The sequence below is a fragment of the Hoplias malabaricus genome, chromosome 6, assembly GCF_029633855.1.
Source record: "Hoplias malabaricus isolate fHopMal1 chromosome 6, fHopMal1.hap1, whole genome shotgun sequence".
NCBI lineage: Eukaryota > Metazoa > Chordata > Actinopteri > Characiformes > Erythrinidae > Hoplias > Hoplias malabaricus.
The window spans coordinates 31,870,198-31,887,793 of NC_089805.1; the positions used below are offsets into that span (position 1 = coordinate 31,870,198).

Sequence of the window (17,596 nt, forward strand, 5' to 3'; positions counted from 1 at the left end):
ACATGTTGAGGAAAATGAACATGTTCTAGCACTTTAGCCCCACTGCACACATGAACAACAAAAATATATTGAATATTTCTAAAGCTATCCATTTATTTTATAACAACCACTTGAAAACGTACAAAGGAATACAAAAGTATATTTATTAATTGTAGATAAGACAGCCCTTTAAATATGAACACCCAGCCCTCGACCCAACTCTCATTGTCATTTCTAAACTGACACAGAAAGGGTTGTTTTGTTCCTTTGCATTTTATATTTCTGAACATGGACGGTGTTGAGTATTCGTAGTGATGAATAAAAACTTAAACAAAAATAAACCAAAAAAGGTTCAGTAGTGAAACAGCCAACATGATCGCATTGTTATGGAGTTGTCGTACTTTGTTAGAAAAGGTATTTTTGGGATATGTTTTAAAGGTACAGTATATAGGACTTTTTGTCAATTAATTGTGTTTTAATATCCTTAAAATTAATGCAAAACTTCCTCCAATAGCAGCTTAAGACCCAGCTCTCAGTTTATTTTAAAAGATGTAGAACAATCTTATTTTTGAACTACACATACATTCAATGGCAAAATTTATTTCACTGTCAAAATGGCAGATATTGGAAATAGTGCACCATTAACACACAATTAATTCACCAAATGAATTTTTAACAATACTACAAGTGACCCGATATTTCTGTTTTACATTGTGTAAAAGGAATAGTCCGAAGGCGCATTATAAATCCACATCTTCCAAAACCTAACTAATCAGAGCAAAATATTGTTCAAAAAGCCTGTCATAAAACTGACCTGCTTAGAGCAACAGACTTAACTGGATTTTTTTTTTCATAAATTAGCAATCTGCCATTTCAGCATCTTCAAAACCATGGAAGGATTCTAGATCACTGTCTTTCTCAAAGATCTTTTTCAGAGCCTGGGAATTGGCTGGTGGGGAAGGCAAAGGGCTCATAAAAGTAACATCTGATGTACTGTTTTCCTCCAAATACACTGTTTCCTCAGCTTCTTGGCCCTGAAATGTAGTGAAAATGAGTGCTTCTGTCAGAGTATGCACTAACTTAGAAAGGTCTGCAGGTTTCATTTCTGAGGAAGAGCTCAACACATGGTCAAAACTACGCTGTAGAAGTTCTGGCTTTGCTGATATAACATCCATCACCTCCATCAACCAAGTTGCAAGCATAAAAGCCAGTTCAGTGGGTTCAGCACCAATTAGATCTTGTGGTGCTTCCATCACATGCTGGCTCCAGCGAGCTTGCAGGAACTCTCGCAGCACAGGTCCAACACAGGCCTCCAGAGGCTGCAAATGGCAGGAGCAGGAACGAGGGACTATGCCTGGAAGAGTATTGGCACTGTTGAGTGATGCCAGGAAGTCATCAGAAATGTGTCCACGGTAAGTGTCCATAACAAGCAACCCTTTCCCTCCAGAACTTGGGTCCACATGTGGACGCCAAACTTTGTCAAGCCATAGCTGTAGTCTTTCTTCATCTGAAAACCCCTCTGGCTTTGCCTCTAAGACAATGATGTTTGGCAAGGATGGAGCATCTGGACTGGGGGGCTCACCTTTTAGAAAGAGCATTGTTGGTAAAATGGTTCCATCAGCTAGGCCTACAACTACAATGTCCATAAGAGGATCAGAATCATCAACTAACTTGAAAGCAGACATCATGGACGAGGAATCAGCAGAGGCTGGGTCTAACTGCTCTATGTCAATGAAGATAGAGAGCTCATCCATCGCACCAATGAAAGATTTACCAAAGCCCTGTGATGTGACCTGCTTGGTCATGAATTGAGTAAAATATTGCACATGTTCCTGAGCTTTAGGAGGTAGTAATTGCCTAGTCGTGGCCAGTGCCTGTAAACCTAGGTTGCGCTGCAACAGAAAATCCACTGCCCACTCATAAGAGATCCCTGGCCCACCTTCTTTGCTCACAATCTCCAAAGCTTTGGAAAAGAGGTTCCCTTCAGTTATAGGTAGCTGCTGCTCATGCTGACACAACACCCACTCGGCCATCTGATCACTTCCACGAGAATTCAACCCTTTTCTATTTTTCAGTAGCCCAAGTTGAAGCTGACGCTTACATATCAAGGACTGGACTTCCTTTGGTTGAGTGTCAAAGTGGTTAGCTGCCTGAGGAACACCAAAACACAGGGCATAGAATATAATTTTGAGCTGGCCTAAAGTAAGGGATCCTCCCACCGTATTTTCTGACTGAGCTCGGGCACCTGTTAAAAGCCCTCTGTTCTGTGAATTTGAATCTTTTGGTTCTGTCCCACAGTTCTCATCAGGCACAGTGCTTTGATCAACAGGTTGTACTTGAACGGGAATTGATGGCATGTGAGCAGATCTAACAGGGAGGTTAATGACCTGAGTAGTATGAGTTGCAAGTCTATTCGGGTTGGAAAGTGCATCCTGACCAACTTGCAATAAATGAAGAGGCACAAATGTCCCGGTACTCTGCCTCTGCCCAAATCGAATCAGGTCACTTGGTATGTAGACAAACCTAAAAATATATATATAAATAAATAAATAAACCATGTATAATAAAGGTAGTAATACAAACAGTTCAAATGTCCAAATAGTTTTACTTTTAACCTTAATTCTTAACCTCAGTTCTTAGAATGAGTATTACAATAATACTCCTAATAAGTACAGAAATAGATCAAAGGTATGCCTATATTTTATTTCATTTATTAATTTCAATGATTTTGTAATACTACAGAAATAAATGTGAATACAATGTATTTCCAATAAAATTCCAATACAATTCTTAAATGTTACTGACAGAAAAATATACTGAATTCAAATTACCTTTTGTAGCCACGGGAAAATCCCTCTGGAGGAAAAGAAAACGAATTAAATATTAGTATCTTGTTTAAATTTAACATGTTTATTTTTTAAACAATAGGTTATTTTTGGAGCCCTTTCCAAAATGCATTAGCACAAACACTTATTGAATAAACATTGAATAATCAAATTCCCTGTCTCACCACTGAACTTGCAGTGGCTAGAATGGTGGGCAGGATGAGCAACCAGGTGTTTGGCCATCAAGTCTCCAACCTCAGTGGTGTATTCACATGTATAGCAGCTCAGTGTACCTAACCTACAAAAACAACACCACAACCCACAGATGTCAAGATTATTATCAATCACCCCAGCATATTTGCAAAAAAATATTTAGAACCTAGAAAATGGTAGTCTCTTACTTTGGACAGGGCTTGTACAGGTTCAGGTATTTAGTCGTGGTTTTGCGAGAAACATGGTTACTACCAAGACACAGAAAAGCTTAATGAGTACATTTAGCCACTGCAGTCTACAGTATTGTTTCCTATAAATACTATTTGTGGATGTTAGTTACATATGTGTAAACCTTCACATTATTTTTCTCTCTCCCATATATATATATATATTTATTTTTCTTTCACTGCTCACACACCTGATCATGTGGTTTGCATAAGCTCTGGAGCAGCAGGTGCGGTAGTGACACAAAGAGCAGTAAACACACGTTGGAAAGTGACTGGAAAAATCTGGAATCTCAAAGTTACATTCCATGCAAAAGCGCTTTTTTGCTGGTTCACTGAAAGGCAAGAAACAAGGTAAGTGATGAGAGGCTGATATAGCCACCCTTTGCTATGCATAACCATAGCATATTCTATGTAATGATGTAAAAAAAATGACATCAGCACACTCACGTACCACTGGCTCTGAAACTTAGTCATGATTTCCAGCATGCTCTCGACAGGCTTCCTCTTAGTAGGTGTAATTTTTTGGGAAGCACACTGAGGCACAGGAACTGAAGGTGCAAGGTTTGAAATGACCTTCAGAGCAGGAGCTTGAGCATTCATGTTAGATGCTTGGAAGCTAGAGCTGTCATCTATCTTCCTCACAGTATAGGCTCGAATGGTTACCTGACAGAAAGATAAACAACCACATTTTCATCTGCTAATGTTGAAATAAGGATTATATGCTGGAATCTTCATTTAAGTTGTTTTATTATTGTACATAACAGTGGACTAAAAACCAGGGGTCCACATTTCCAATTGTCGGGGCACGTGACCATGCCACTACAAATATTTTGCAAATCTGTGGCCCAAGTGGACATTTGCCTTGAAGGTTGTATTTTTTCCAGTTGTTATGAATTTTCTATAAAAAATACCTATTTTTTATTTTATTTTATTACTTACTCTGTCCCAGCTTGTTTTGAATGTGTTGCAGGTGTAACATTCTATCGTTTCTTATATTTCATTCATTCATTAATTGTCTGAAACTGCTTATCCAGTTCAGGGTCACAGTTAGTCTGGAGCCTACACAGAATCATTCAGCAAAAGGCAGGAACACAAAGAGGGTGCCAGTCCATCACAGGTTACCACACAGTTACACCTATGGACACATTTTATGGCCAATCTACATAGCAAATATATAGATTTTGTAGTGAAAACATGAAAATGTTTCCTTTGTATTTTATCAGTCAAATAAAAATAAAGGAATTCTTTGGTTGTGTGTGTATATACACAGATAAGCCATAACATTATGACCACCTCCTTGTTTTTAGACCCACTGCCCATAAAGGGGCACACTGTAGCTGAACAATTATTCATTCACTCATTGTCTGTAACCACTTATAAAGTTTAGGGTCGCGGTGGGTCCGGATCCTACCCGGAATCACTGGGTGCAAGAAAAGGAACACACCCCGGAGAGGGCCCCATTCCTTCACAGGGCGACCCATACTCACACCTACGGACACTTTTGGGTCACCAATCCACCTACCAACGTGTGTTTTTGGACAGTGGTAGGAAACCGGAGCACCCGGAGGAAATCCACGCGTACACAGAGAGATCACAACAAACTCCTCACAGACAGTTACCCAGAGAGGGACATGATCCACCAACCCCAGGATCCTGGAGCTGTGTGATTGCAACACTATCTGCTGTGCCACTGTGCCACCATTGAACAATTGCAGAAGACAATTTGTTGCTCTGCATACTGTGTTCAGACAGAACCACTACAGCAGAGGTTCTTAAACTGGGGGGCATATTGCAAAATAAATAAATAAATTAAACAAATAAATAATAGAAAGGTTAATAAGATTTTCTGTCTTAATCTATTAAACAGGTAAATACAAACTTCCACAATAAGCTGTCTTAATTCATGATATGGATATTATTATGCTAAAGACTTTTCCCCCCTTTCAACTCTTAGTAAATGTCAGTGTTTTATAGCATAGGACATTTGCTCAAGATAATCCTAACAAAAGTAGGCATGTTCTTTTATAATTAGGAAGTATAACCACATTAGTGGTTAGTTTAAACAAAACAAAATTAGCAAACAATGTCATCATAATCATCATCACAGTCAATGTTTTTACATAAACACAGAATAATGAAAATCCATATAGTCCTTTACATACAAATGAGCTCCATTCAGAAACAATTAGTCTTCCTGCCCAACAAAGTAAGTCTGCCTTCAGCATACAGTTCTGACAGGCTTTGAGTGGTAAGGAAACATGTTACTGGCTAGAGGAGCAGGAGGACCTAGTGGGATAGAGTGGAGCTCAGTCATCAGCAACAGCAGATGAAGGGCAAGATGTAACACCTGATGTCAGGGGAACATTTTGAGTCCATAGTGGTTCCCTTCATCCCAGATGAAATTAACAATTAAATTATTTAAACAAATGGACACAGACTTCTGCATTTAGAAAGATTGCAAGCTGAAAGTTTGTATGTGGATGACTTACTGTATTTACATCAGGATGCAATAATGTGTATTACTCTGAGGGTGGGAGTCATTTTACCTTGGTTCCAGGTTTAAGCCCCAATAGTTGCACAGGCTTGAGATGGGTCTGATGAAATAATGTCTTATGATCTGCCTTTTCTTTTGAGTACAGGAACTGCAGTCTGCACTTGTCACAATGTTGTACTGACTTTTTCTGTATGTAAGGAGAGATATTATTGCAACTCAAGTTCAAAATTCAATTCAAAATAGTAATGCTATCCATCATCCTACACATCTTTGATGTTTACACATAAAATAATTTAAAAGAATGGTTTTCAAAGTAGTCCTCAGGATGTTTCAGAGAGTCTCTTATTTTAGTTCAACTTGCAAAACATATGGGATTATTGTAAAATATTGATTGTTTGGGACTCTGAGGACTGGTTTAAAAAAAAAAAAGAAAAGAAAAGAAAAGAAAAGCGGCACTCATCTTTATACAAGAAAAGCATACAATGTGGAAAAGATCTAGATTCTCATCAGGTACTATATTGCTTACTTGATGCTTGCTGTAGTGCATCTGGTAACTGTTGCTGTACTTAAACACTTTCAGGCAATAAGGACATTGTAGATAGTTTGTGTCTTTGTGAAGCTCTCTAAAATGAGCTATAACATCTTGGTAGAAGGAGGAACGGAAATTGCAAACCTAAAAAGACAAGAAAATTATGTCACATGGTGTAATACGTTTCACAAACTTCAAACTGTAATTATAGTTAACAATAGCAGAAAATCAATCTGAAGGGTACTGTAATATATGACAGCAGATAGAATTCAGAACTCCTTATAGAGGAAAAGTAGGATTACCTGACACACGTATGGCATTTCACCAGGCTTGTGAGTGTTTTTCATGTGATTCAGAAAGAGTGGCTCATTTTCAAAAGAAAGCTCACAGATTTTACACAAAGCTGAAAAAAAGAGGATTCAGATAAAATATTTCACATGGTCCAGCACATAAATCAAGAACTACAGTAGATATTATTGACAAGCAGCACATTAATGTCAGTGGAAAGGAGGAACAGTTCACCTGTGCATTCTACTTGGCTGTGAACAGTTTCAACATGGCACTGTAAAGTGAAAGGTGTGGAAAAATTCCGGAAGCAATGCTGGCACATAGTGTGGCAATCCATGTCATCCATCTGGAGATCCATTTCCATGTGGTGCTTCATGTGGTTCATCAGCCTTCAAAAGGGATAAATACTCAAGAGACGACCCAAACCAGTAATCTAAACTCACACAAACTGAAGAGCTCAATATACTTTGACCTTTAAATCTCAAACAGCTTTCATGATTCACTAAACACTGATATTACTAAAATAATTCCCCATCAAAATCCATTCCTTTCGCCACCCTTCCCAAACTCCACTAGTATCTTACTTGATGTTGTTCTTCAATCTTTTGTCACAGAGATGGCATTTCATCATGCATGCCACTTGGTTATTCTCTATCAGAACTGGCTGACCAGGGTCCTTTCCATAGAAAAAGTCTTCCACAAGAATAATTAGCTTGCCATACTGGTCATAGTCCCCAGTGCCAGGACTGAGAACTCCTTCTGGAATCTCAGAGGTAGTAATATTTTTCAGAGAAGTATGAGAATGAAGAGGAGAGGCTGAAAGTTGCCAGCCACTAGCAGAGGTAGAAGATGATAAAGGAGCAACAGGGCTTCTCTGTGAGACTCGTCTTGCCTTTCTTTTTCTGGGCTGAACAGACAATGCCTGAAAATTTTTTATGAGCTCCTGATTGCATTGCTGAAACAGATGGTAAAAGGTGTCAAAATACATGAACATGACTACATGAGAGAAGTGAGCCTTGCAAAATTTTGGTTTAAAGGATTACTACATATAATGACCTAAACATCTGAGTGTGTGCTGGGAAAGACAGACTTACACACAAGTAGCCACGAAGTGAGTGAACAACTTTGTAAGAAGCACCACAGACAGAACAGATTTGTGGTGGCCTGGATGCCCCCTGAAATACTGTAAAAAACAAAGATTCATTAGAGGCAACCTCTAAAATCAATGTATAAACAGATTTTAAAGAATTAAAGTGTTAGAGGTTGATTCCAAAAAGACTTCAGCAAACATTATCAAGATGGCACAAAATAATGATTATAAATATAAAAATAAATTAACTTTCATACAAGTGATAAATGGCTTCTCACCTTTTGTAATAACTGCATGAGAAGAAGAGATTTGCGCTTGTGGCTTGGGGGCCTGCTGATTTGGAACCCAAGAAGTGGCCTGGGTGGGTACTGTGCCTGGGATTGAAAGACCAGGTGGTCGTGTTGTAACTGCATGGGTGGACACCAAGGCTGGTAAAAATATAGCATCACATGTTTTAGACATTATGTATCATGTGAAAAAAACTTGTAGAGAACATATAAAGCAACCCATACAAAAAGGCACTGAATCCAATTGAACAAGACTAAATATGCCCTTTTGGTAATGTAACATGTTTCTAACATGTTCTTTAACTACTGGTAATATCCATAATGCAATTTTTTTTAAAACGCACAGTTCATACAACAACAAAATTCATCACAATGTACAAAAAATGTCTGTTAACTGCCCACCTCTAGTGGACACTGATGAGGGAACATTATGGCTGGGCACTTCAACAGGAACCTTGACAGAAGGCACTGCGGTAGGGATTGCGTGGGTGGACATTGACACTGGAAACTTACAGGTGGTTACAGCCACTGGACCCTGTTGTTTGGATAGAGCAACATTTGGGGTGGATACAGCCACTGGAGTCTTTTGTGTGATTACAGCCACTGGAAAGTTTTGGGTGGTAACAGCCACTGGAACCTTTTGGGTGGTCACAGATGGTGGATCTGTGTGAGAGGGCACAGCCTCAGTAACTGTGCGGTTCGGCAGTGACTCAGGAACTTCTGGAGCCTGCACTAATGGGCTCACAACTGCAGGTGAATGTGGAGTGGTGGTCTCTGCTGCTACACACAGTGAAATTTACAACAAGAGCAGAGAAACAATGAGTTAACAGAGGAAGAGGCCTGCATGAATACACTCATAATGGCAGAATTTGTAAAAGAAAATTATATTACAGTCATTAGCTACTATGTTCCAAAACTTTATTAAAATGATACCTGGGTCAGCTGGTGAAGACAGAGGGAGGAGTTTGGTAGTTGAAAGTGCAGGCATCCCAGCTTCAGCTACAGCAGTAAGGCTTTGTATGCCAGATGGGCCATGAATGGTGAGGCTGAGTGGGAACTGAACAGTAGTATATTTTCCTGGACCTCTTGATTCTGATGAGCTTGATGCGGAAGCAAGCTGTGCAGTAATGATCTGGCTTGTATGAGCTAAAGAATACAGACTGGATGTCAAAAAGCATGTCATACAGCACATAACATTAAAAATATAGCAGATAAAGGTTATAGGTAATAGCAGAAAAGATTTGTCTTCAATAACTATGTTATTTTTAGAGCTTGTCTGTTTGGAGAAAAAAAAAACAAATGTTATAAGCCTTACCAGAAGTTAGAAAAGCCACAGATTGGCCAGTCGAAGTAGGTAGAAGATAACCTACAGGGCTTGTAATGTTCTCATGTATGCTTGAATGTTCCTGGGTGAGTAAAAAATAAAAAAAGTAGAACTTTAGGGAACTGCATAAATATAAATGCACATCTCATAGAGAGAGAAATATGTCAAAAAGTTTCAAACCTGTGAAGTGATGTAGAGGGACTGTTTATCAGTGCTAGTTGCTGCCATTTGAATCTGTTGCAGAACATTGGGTGAAACCTGCTCTGGTACATCAGAAACTGAACAGCAGAACATTGCCTGTTAATCTGGGAGGTAAAATCATTTCAAGCCAAAAGTACCTTTCAAGCATGCACTTTTAATGGCAATACAAGGGAAGGGATTACGTGTGAAAGTGAGCTGAGAAACGGGCTTTTGAGATATGTCTAAACATTTCTATTAGCTAAAGGTGTGAAACTGTTTATCGGACAATAAATCATGAACTTCAAAACACTTATGCCAAGAACAAAATGATACACTGAACACTCATGAAAACTGAGAAAGATCTCGTCCAATATGATTCAGCTCAGTTACAGACACACACGCACTTCCAAAAAAAGACGGGACACTGAGCAAAATGTAGATTAAAAACCAAATACAACAATGCACAAATAATTTAAACCTTATAATTATTTGAAATTAATACTAAGACAGTATTTAAATGTTTTTTGATCAAAATTATTTTGTTGCCAGCAATCAGTGGTAGGCATAGGCAACATGGTGCCAGGGTGCAGCACTGGGCATTGACAAAAAATTGAGTTTATTGTGTTCGGCGGATCACTGTGTCAGTCAGTGGATTACTTGTGTGATGCTACCCCCTTAATTCCCATGGCAACAATAAGGTAGGGGAAACTGAGCTACGCACTTTCTAACTACAGCAGTTTTGGGGCCACTTATTAAAAAATAAAATACAAGATTTTGAGATTGAATTCATAATATTTTGAAAATATGAAATCACTGGGGACTACCCATTGGTATCTTGTTCCACATACACATCTAAACAGTTTTTTTTACTGAAAAGCACTTGTATTGAATCTCTGAAAACTGGAATCTTAAAGTAAATGAAATATAATTTACTGTAGTTTAATATCAAATACAAACCAGACCAGTTAAAAGAAAGTGTTATAAATGTTATAAAGGATGGAAAAATAAACAACAAAGAGGAAACCCACAGTTCTCTTGTTGTTCCAAAACTGAGCCTTAAACTACAGCTACAAACTACAAACTACAGCCTTAAAGATCATGGTTTCTGATCCACAGGGAATAATTTGTGTATGTTTTTTTTGTAGGCATCTGGAGTTTGTTAGTGCAATACATTTATACATTAAATATTATGATGTAACATTCAAAACATTACTTCTTGAAATAATCTTAAAATAATTACTACTTTCATATCAAACTATTAAAATTATATTCTCTAAATTTAACAAGTGGTCCTAAAATGCCATCGTAGGCAAGTTTGTTTTGGGGTTGTGCGATATAGTTTCTGTATACACAGACAGAGAGGACAGTTGTTCTTTCCAAAATTCTTCTCACAAAAAGATTGATATGTTCTAATGAATTATTTTGTTCTATATATTTAATTATAAACACATTGAATAAATTGAATAATTAATATATATTATAATTATGTAACTGTGTAGTTCTTACCAGTACTTGTTCTTTAATAATGATAAATACATTAACTATTCATACTCAGGATAATTCCACAGCTGACAAAAACTTTTGGGACTCTTCTGGGACTCTTCTTAAAAAAAAAATAAAAAAAATAAAAATAAAAAGTGGCATTTCTGTTGTTCCATTTATCAAGAAATTTTCAAACAATGTAAATGACAGCTGCTTTGTACAAAATGATGTAGTAAACAAAAATTGAGATACATGTTTTGGACAGCAATAAAATATTTGGGAACTAAGAAGACCAATGACTATATTTCTGAAGATTTATTAATTTACTACTTTTGCCTGACAAAGGATTTCAGCTGAACAGCTCAAGTCCCTGTTAACCTGTTTATCTTTTCATAAAGCACAAATTGGTTTACAAAGAGTGATAGTTCTGGAATAGTTTAGCACTTGGACTCTTTATTAAAGAGCCATGCTACTGAAATCAATGCAGAATATGAATTGGCTTTGTCTTACTAAAATAAGCAAGAACTTCCCAGAGAAAGACGCAGTTTAGAGTATGTTGCTCCAAAACCTGCATATATTCTTCAGAATTAACAGGACCTTCACAGATGTGCAAGCCACCTATGCCATGTGCACTAAAGAGGGATGGTGAAGGGATCCAAAAAGAAATTCAAATTTTGTTATACCACTGGACACTTTCATTTCCCCTCAGTCCATCTTAAATGAGCTCAAGCTAGCAGAAGCCATTTTACTTCTGAAAGACCCAGCCCCTTTGAATCCCAATTATGTTACTAACCTGATGCTAGTTAAGCTAATACATTTTTTATGGCATTTTACAGCGTCCAGTCTTTTGTTGCCACTGTCCAAACTTTTATAGAATGTGTAGCTAGCATCAAAATCAAAATGGGTAAATATATTAATTCTCAAAATTTTAAATATTATTGTGTGTGTTTGTATGTGTATATGTATATGAGAGAATGAGCAAGCGAGAGAAAGTACCATCATTAGTTGTCACTCCTGAAGACTGAACAGCAAGAATAGAAGGAGATTCTGCAGTACAGCCAAAGGGTGTTGGAGAGATTGTTAGAGATCCATCTTGCACTGGAAAAACAAAGATTTTCTAAGTGAATGCAAAAAGATAATAGTAGTATGTTCATTAACAAAATTGACAAAATTAAACTAATCGTCATTGTCATTCATCTATTTTTTACAACAGCAGGAAAAAAAGCCAAATAAAAATTATAATTTGAAAACAGGAATTATAACCAATTTTATTACACTTTTCATCAACAAATCAAAAACCAACCTATCATGTATGTAAACTATATACAGTGTTGCTCTCTGTTCAGACCTGTAGTATCTGCTGCTATATAACATATTTGTTCTGAACAGCAAGGTATTTGCTTTAGACATATCAGGAGACTTCGGTCTAAATTACATGAGTCTCAATTTCTATCTTAAAAATATCTTTCTTCCTCAGTCTGGCAAGATGGGGCAGATATTTAATGTCCAGTCAGCATTGACTGCCAAAGAATAATGGGAGTTGCTCATACCAAGTATCGGCTAATAATTCACAGAGCTGAAACTCTTGGAGTCCACTCAGCTTGCCACCCTCTTCTGCAGCGCAGTTAGAACTTAAAATATTAATGTTAAATAAATGCAACATGTATTTAAAAGGGGGCGGCACGGTGGCGCAGCAGGTAGTGTCACACAGCTCCAGGGTCCTGGAGGTTGTGGGTTCGATTCCCACTCTGGGTGACTGTCTGTGAGGAGTTGGTGTGTTCTCCCTGTGTCCGCGTGGTCCGGTTTCCTCCCAAAGTCCAAAAACACACGCTGGTATGTGGATTGGCGACTCAAAAGTGTATGAATGTGTGTGTGTGTGTCTGTGTTGCCCTGTGAAGGACTGGCGCCCCCTCCAGGGTGTATTCCAGGTAGGCTCTGGACCCACCGTGACCCTGAATTGGATACGCGGTTACAGATAATGAATGAATGAATGTATTTAAAAGGAAGTGGCCATATTCCTACCATAAAATAACAGTATGTAACATATGTTTAAGCTATTGTTTATGAAAGTTTTCACTAAATAATACCTCTAAAAAACATTAAATATACAGGAATAAAATAATTTTTTCAATTGAATACCTTAAACTAGGCTAAAATATTTTTACATTTAGTCAACTAAAACTAAACTCAAATATTTAAATAACTAAAATGTAAGTAAAATTAATGAAAAGGATACGACTAAAACTAGATCATTGCAATGCACTATTCCTGTTCAAAGTATATATGATTTTTGGTTAATAAAATGCAAATAAAGTTTCCTTTAAAATGTAATCTTGTCAGGTTCTGTAATGATTACTCATGGTTTCATGTTTTAACGAGTTGCCTGAATGCATTTCAACAGTGTCATTCAGTTTTGTAGTTTGATATGAACAGAAAATAACCTTAAAAAATGATCACAAACTGTCAGGAACTGTCTGGTTTATCAACCTTTATATCACAATGGCAAGTTGAACAGGGCCTTTTCCCCTAACTACAGCATTTTTAAAAACATAATTTAAAACACATCAGTTTTATTAAAGAAAAAAATCACTATTGTTAAATTTATAGTTAAGATGAATATAATTACACTCATATATTTTTTTGTTTTTCTGTGAGATACATCACAGGTTTGCATTAGTAACAGAGATACTCTTCACAAAAGTGACGAAGGGGTGCATCAAATGAGCACAGTAGGCATCTGTGAGCACACTTGTTTGGGAAAATTAAATAAGTGGGACACCCTGCAGCATTGCACACTTAAGTGGGTGAATGCAAATTAGGGGTGTGGCAGTGCAAGCACAAGCACTAATCACATACTTTTACTATGTTTTTAACTTGTAGCACTAGGTTCACTGTTGCTGACCTGCAGTGTTTATGTCCGGTGTAAGACATGCCCCATTCATGGAGCTCTGGCACGGAGCAAGTTCTTCCTCCTCACACTGCATAAAAAACGTATCAGCCATGCTCCATAAAGCCTACATTTTTTCTCTCTCTCCCACACACACACACACACACACACACACACACACACACACACACACACACACAAACACACACAAAGAGAGAGATTATAATACTGTAGAAATCAACATTTTGAATTGTCAAAATGACACACATGTAACTTTAAATTCATACTGTTTAATAAGCAATAAGTCAAAAAGAGTACAAATGTTTACATAACTGAAATATTAAGTTACTAAAAGATTATGCAACATGAATGTGAAACGGGGACACTGAACTATTGTGAAACTGCATTTAAGAACGTCTTTAAAATAAATAAAATTGCATCATGTTATAAATAGATTAAAATGTGAGTGAAAAAAACAGGACTTAAATTTAAATAAATCATAAGTCCTTAATATTTCTCATTGCATGCATAAATGTACTGGTAATATACCAAAATGTGTAATGCTGTATGATGGGGACAGTTTTCACAGTCACTGTCGCTATATGCAGTTCCCGTACACACATACAGTGTTTGTATTCCAGGTTTACTGCGTTAGCAGTGCGGCTAGCTGCATGTGGTACCCACCCTCCTGCTCCCAGACCCCTCCTCCAGCTGTGCTACACGGGTTAGCTTTAGCAGGTTAGCTATAGCCTGCTCTGGACACAGGAGTTAAACTCAGGTTTAAAACGTGCGCTCAGCTCGGTTCTTTTCGAGGTGACACGAGCAGTGAACCCCTTACCTCTCACACTGCTTTAGACTTGTGTTAAACCCGCGGGAAAGCAGCGCTCCGCTGAGACTCGTAACTGGAGATATTTCTTCAGTGTAGAGAAATAAACAGTGATCTGTGGAGGCAGAGAGAGTGGTTGATTATTCTCCTCCAGGCGGCGGTAAGTGAGCGCTCTCTTAGCGTCACTTCCCCGCCCCCATCCCCCTTTCTCCCTATCTCAAGACGGATTGGTGCGATCTTCAGGACAGGGCGGGATAAACGCTCTTATTCCAACTTCACAAAATGAACAAACGTTGTAGTCTAATTACTAGCAGTGATACAAGTTGCAAATCCTGCATATGTGTATGTGGTACCAGGCGATTGTATGTATTCAGAAAACATTGACAACACTTATTTATGTCACATAGACAAAGAAAAAAAAAACATAAACCTCACAGTGACAACAAGTTAGATTGGATATTGTCAATATTGAAATCGTCATATTATTTATATTCAGTTATATTTTACTAGTACACTTTGCAACAGAACAAGTACATCTGGAAGTTTTAACTTAATAGTAAAAAAACAACAAAACACATGAAAAATAGATATCCTTTAAAGTGTTCTTTAAAGCCATATGGAGCAATCCCCACCGGGCATAAATAATTGTGCATGCAAAAAGTGGCAGGGAATGCATGCAGGTTAATAATATTATCCCAAGCATACACTACTGTTACCAATCCTCAAGACATTAACCCTGGCAATGAAAGATAGATAACATTCAAACTAGTCGTGTAATGAGCACAGAACATAATAAAAATGACAGGCATTAAATACACCTAAATATACACCTTAAAGTATACAAATATAAACATTTCATATGTTCTCCTTATTTTCTTATAAATCCCTATACTAATAATGTTATAATGTGTTGGAATTGTGTGCTAACGTCACCATAGGTAGCCAAACAGGAACAAGAGGAGCATAGAGCATGCTAACATTGCTGATGGCAGCTAACATTAGCAAGACAGTTAGCTAGCTAAATTTGCTGTCTTTTATCAACCTAAATACCTTGGTGGAACGGCGAACTGTTGGTTTGTAGCGCGAGAACGCGAGACATCTCACACATTGATATATAATAAAGTATTAAGTTAAATAAACCAAAGCAACACAAACAATTTTAGGATCTTCTTCTATGTGGTTTAGCCACAGCAGCAGCAGCTAAGAGCTAGCCCGGTTAGTCCCCGGGTACAGGTTAAAAAAAAGATGGCGGCGGGATCTGAGGAGATATAGAAGGGAGAAAGAGAGAGAGATCATCCACAGACACAACGCCAAGATTCATGGAGGGATTTTCCCACAAACGCACAAACGTGCCCAACGAATTCCTAAATGTCGAGTTATTTTATCAAAACTACATAGTTATTGGCCGGTATTTTTATATTTATTACATCTTAAAAAGCAGTGTTCATCTCATACCTAGATGTCATAAAACGTGACTCTTACGTGATTATAACCATTTTAAGATTCCAGTTCAAATCAAACTTGCTACTCGCGAAAATAAACATCTGAATGTAAAATATTAATATTTCATTTCTTAAAGGAAGTGCAGTCTATGCTGAAATCCATTAGCTGTAAGCTTCCAATGATAATTTAGCATTTCATAAGTGATGCTGCAGTTCCTGGCACCTGTACGTTTACATTAGTTACATAAATGAAGATTGTTTCCCCAAATAAATGAGTATGTGTATAGTAATAGAACCATATGTAAGTATAATATTAACTATTATTATGATTACTCACACATTGACAATCATTATATTGTTCAGGTATAGCCTGTTGAATATTGAGAATCACCAACAGAATGGTATTCTCTGGAGAATCTGCACGTGAGCCTTAAGTTTGCCTGATGCCCAGCACAGACTGGAGGATTATGAAGTCCCCATACATACCCCACTGTGCTGGAGCAACGTCCAATTCATGCAATTGTGTTTGTAATAATAAAGCATTTGCAGAGTGGAGGTAAGTTTGCTAAAATAATTTTGTAATGCTGGATAAATAGCCCTCTGTAAACCTTTTTACTTGTTTACTTCAACTTTACATGTTTAAAATTACAAGCCAGGTTTCAAATTTTGTTGTTTTAGACCAACTATAGTAATTTTATACTGTCTTATTTTTAAATACTGTCCTTACTTCAGAAGCTATTTAAGGCAAAGATGAAAAATTATTTGTGGGTGGTGGGTTCAAGTCCTGCTCCAGGTGACTGTCTGTGAGGAGTTCGGTGTGTTCTCCCTGTGTCAACGTGGGTTTCCTCCGGGTGCTCCTGTTTCCTGCCTTGGTCCAAAAACTCATGTTGGTAGGTGGATTGGTGACTCAAAAGTGTCCATAAGTGTGTATGTGTGTGTGTGTGTGTGTGTGTTGCCTTGTGAAGGACTCACGCCCCCTTCAGAGTGTATTCATGTCTTAATTCCATGTAGGCTCTGGATCCACTGCGACCCTGGACTGGATAAGCGGTTACAGATAATGAATGAATGAATGTTCATCAGAGCAGGTTCTAACTTTCAGCAAGAGGGGAAATTGGGTAAAATGGCACTAAATCAAATGTTATTTGGATTTAAAAACAACAACAACAAAAAAAGTCCTATTCATGTTAATTTCATTGTGTGGTATTCTTTCATCTTTGGTTTGGTATGTCACTAAGGAAAACACATCTGGCATACTTCATTCCTATTGCAAAGAACTGGGATTAAACAAATAAAACTGTGTTATATGCATCATTATCCTGTACATGTTAAACGCATGCACAGATATAATTTAGACTTATTTTTTTCTATTTTTCCTTCTATACAATGTATGTCTGCAGTGGCCATTTTAGGACATCAACAGAGATCATCATCAAGTTTCATTCATTCATTATGCTTATCCAGTTCAGGGTCGCGGTGGGTCCAGAGCATACCTGGAATCATTGGGAGCAAGGCAGGAATACACC

At 37.6% G+C, this 17,596-nt stretch overlaps 1 protein-coding gene across 3 annotated transcripts; it reads right to left on the bottom strand.

The window, feature by feature from the left end:
• Window positions 1-112: 112 nt before the first annotated feature.
• On the bottom strand, window positions 113-15,831 carry pogza (pogo transposable element derived with ZNF domain a). Of its 3 annotated transcripts, none has more exons than XM_066675418.1 (21): window positions 15,682-15,831; window positions 14,644-14,746; window positions 13,821-13,896; window positions 11,915-12,016; window positions 9,437-9,534; window positions 9,248-9,338; window positions 8,866-9,078; window positions 8,335-8,712; window positions 7,924-8,073; window positions 7,650-7,738; window positions 7,140-7,510; window positions 6,790-6,944; window positions 6,570-6,670; window positions 6,265-6,411; window positions 5,791-5,925; window positions 3,696-3,907; window positions 3,436-3,576; window positions 3,206-3,265; window positions 2,990-3,102; window positions 2,811-2,835; window positions 113-2,502 (listed from the first exon to the last, which is right to left on the bottom strand). In XM_066675418.1, exons 3-21 carry the CDS (start codon window positions 13,858-13,860, stop codon window positions 837-839), a joined length of 4,287 nt encoding a protein of 1,428 aa, XP_066531515.1. In that variant the 5' UTR covers window positions 13,861-13,896; window positions 14,644-14,746; window positions 15,682-15,831; the 3' UTR covers window positions 113-836. The 3 variants fall into 3 exon arrangements, with proteins under 3 accessions (XP_066531515.1, XP_066531514.1, XP_066531513.1); XM_066675417.1 differs by having other exon boundaries at window positions 8,335-8,709; window positions 13,821-13,932; XM_066675416.1 differs by having other exon boundaries at window positions 13,821-13,932.
• Between the last annotated feature and the right edge of the window lie 1,765 nt (window positions 15,832-17,596).

Coding starts and splice junctions, on each gene's coding strand:
- pogza (XM_066675416.1), bottom strand. CDS start 13,920: ATGGCTGATACGTTTTTTATGCAGTGTGAGGAGGAAGAACTTGCTCCG. Junction 9,339..9,436: donor CCCTCTACATCACTTCACAG/GTTTGAAACTTT, acceptor TTACTCACCCAG/GAACATTCAAGCATACATGA. Junction 6,412..6,569: donor AAATGCCATACGTGTGTCAG/GTAATCCTACTT, acceptor TTGTCTTTTTAG/GTTTGCAATTTCCGTTCCTC.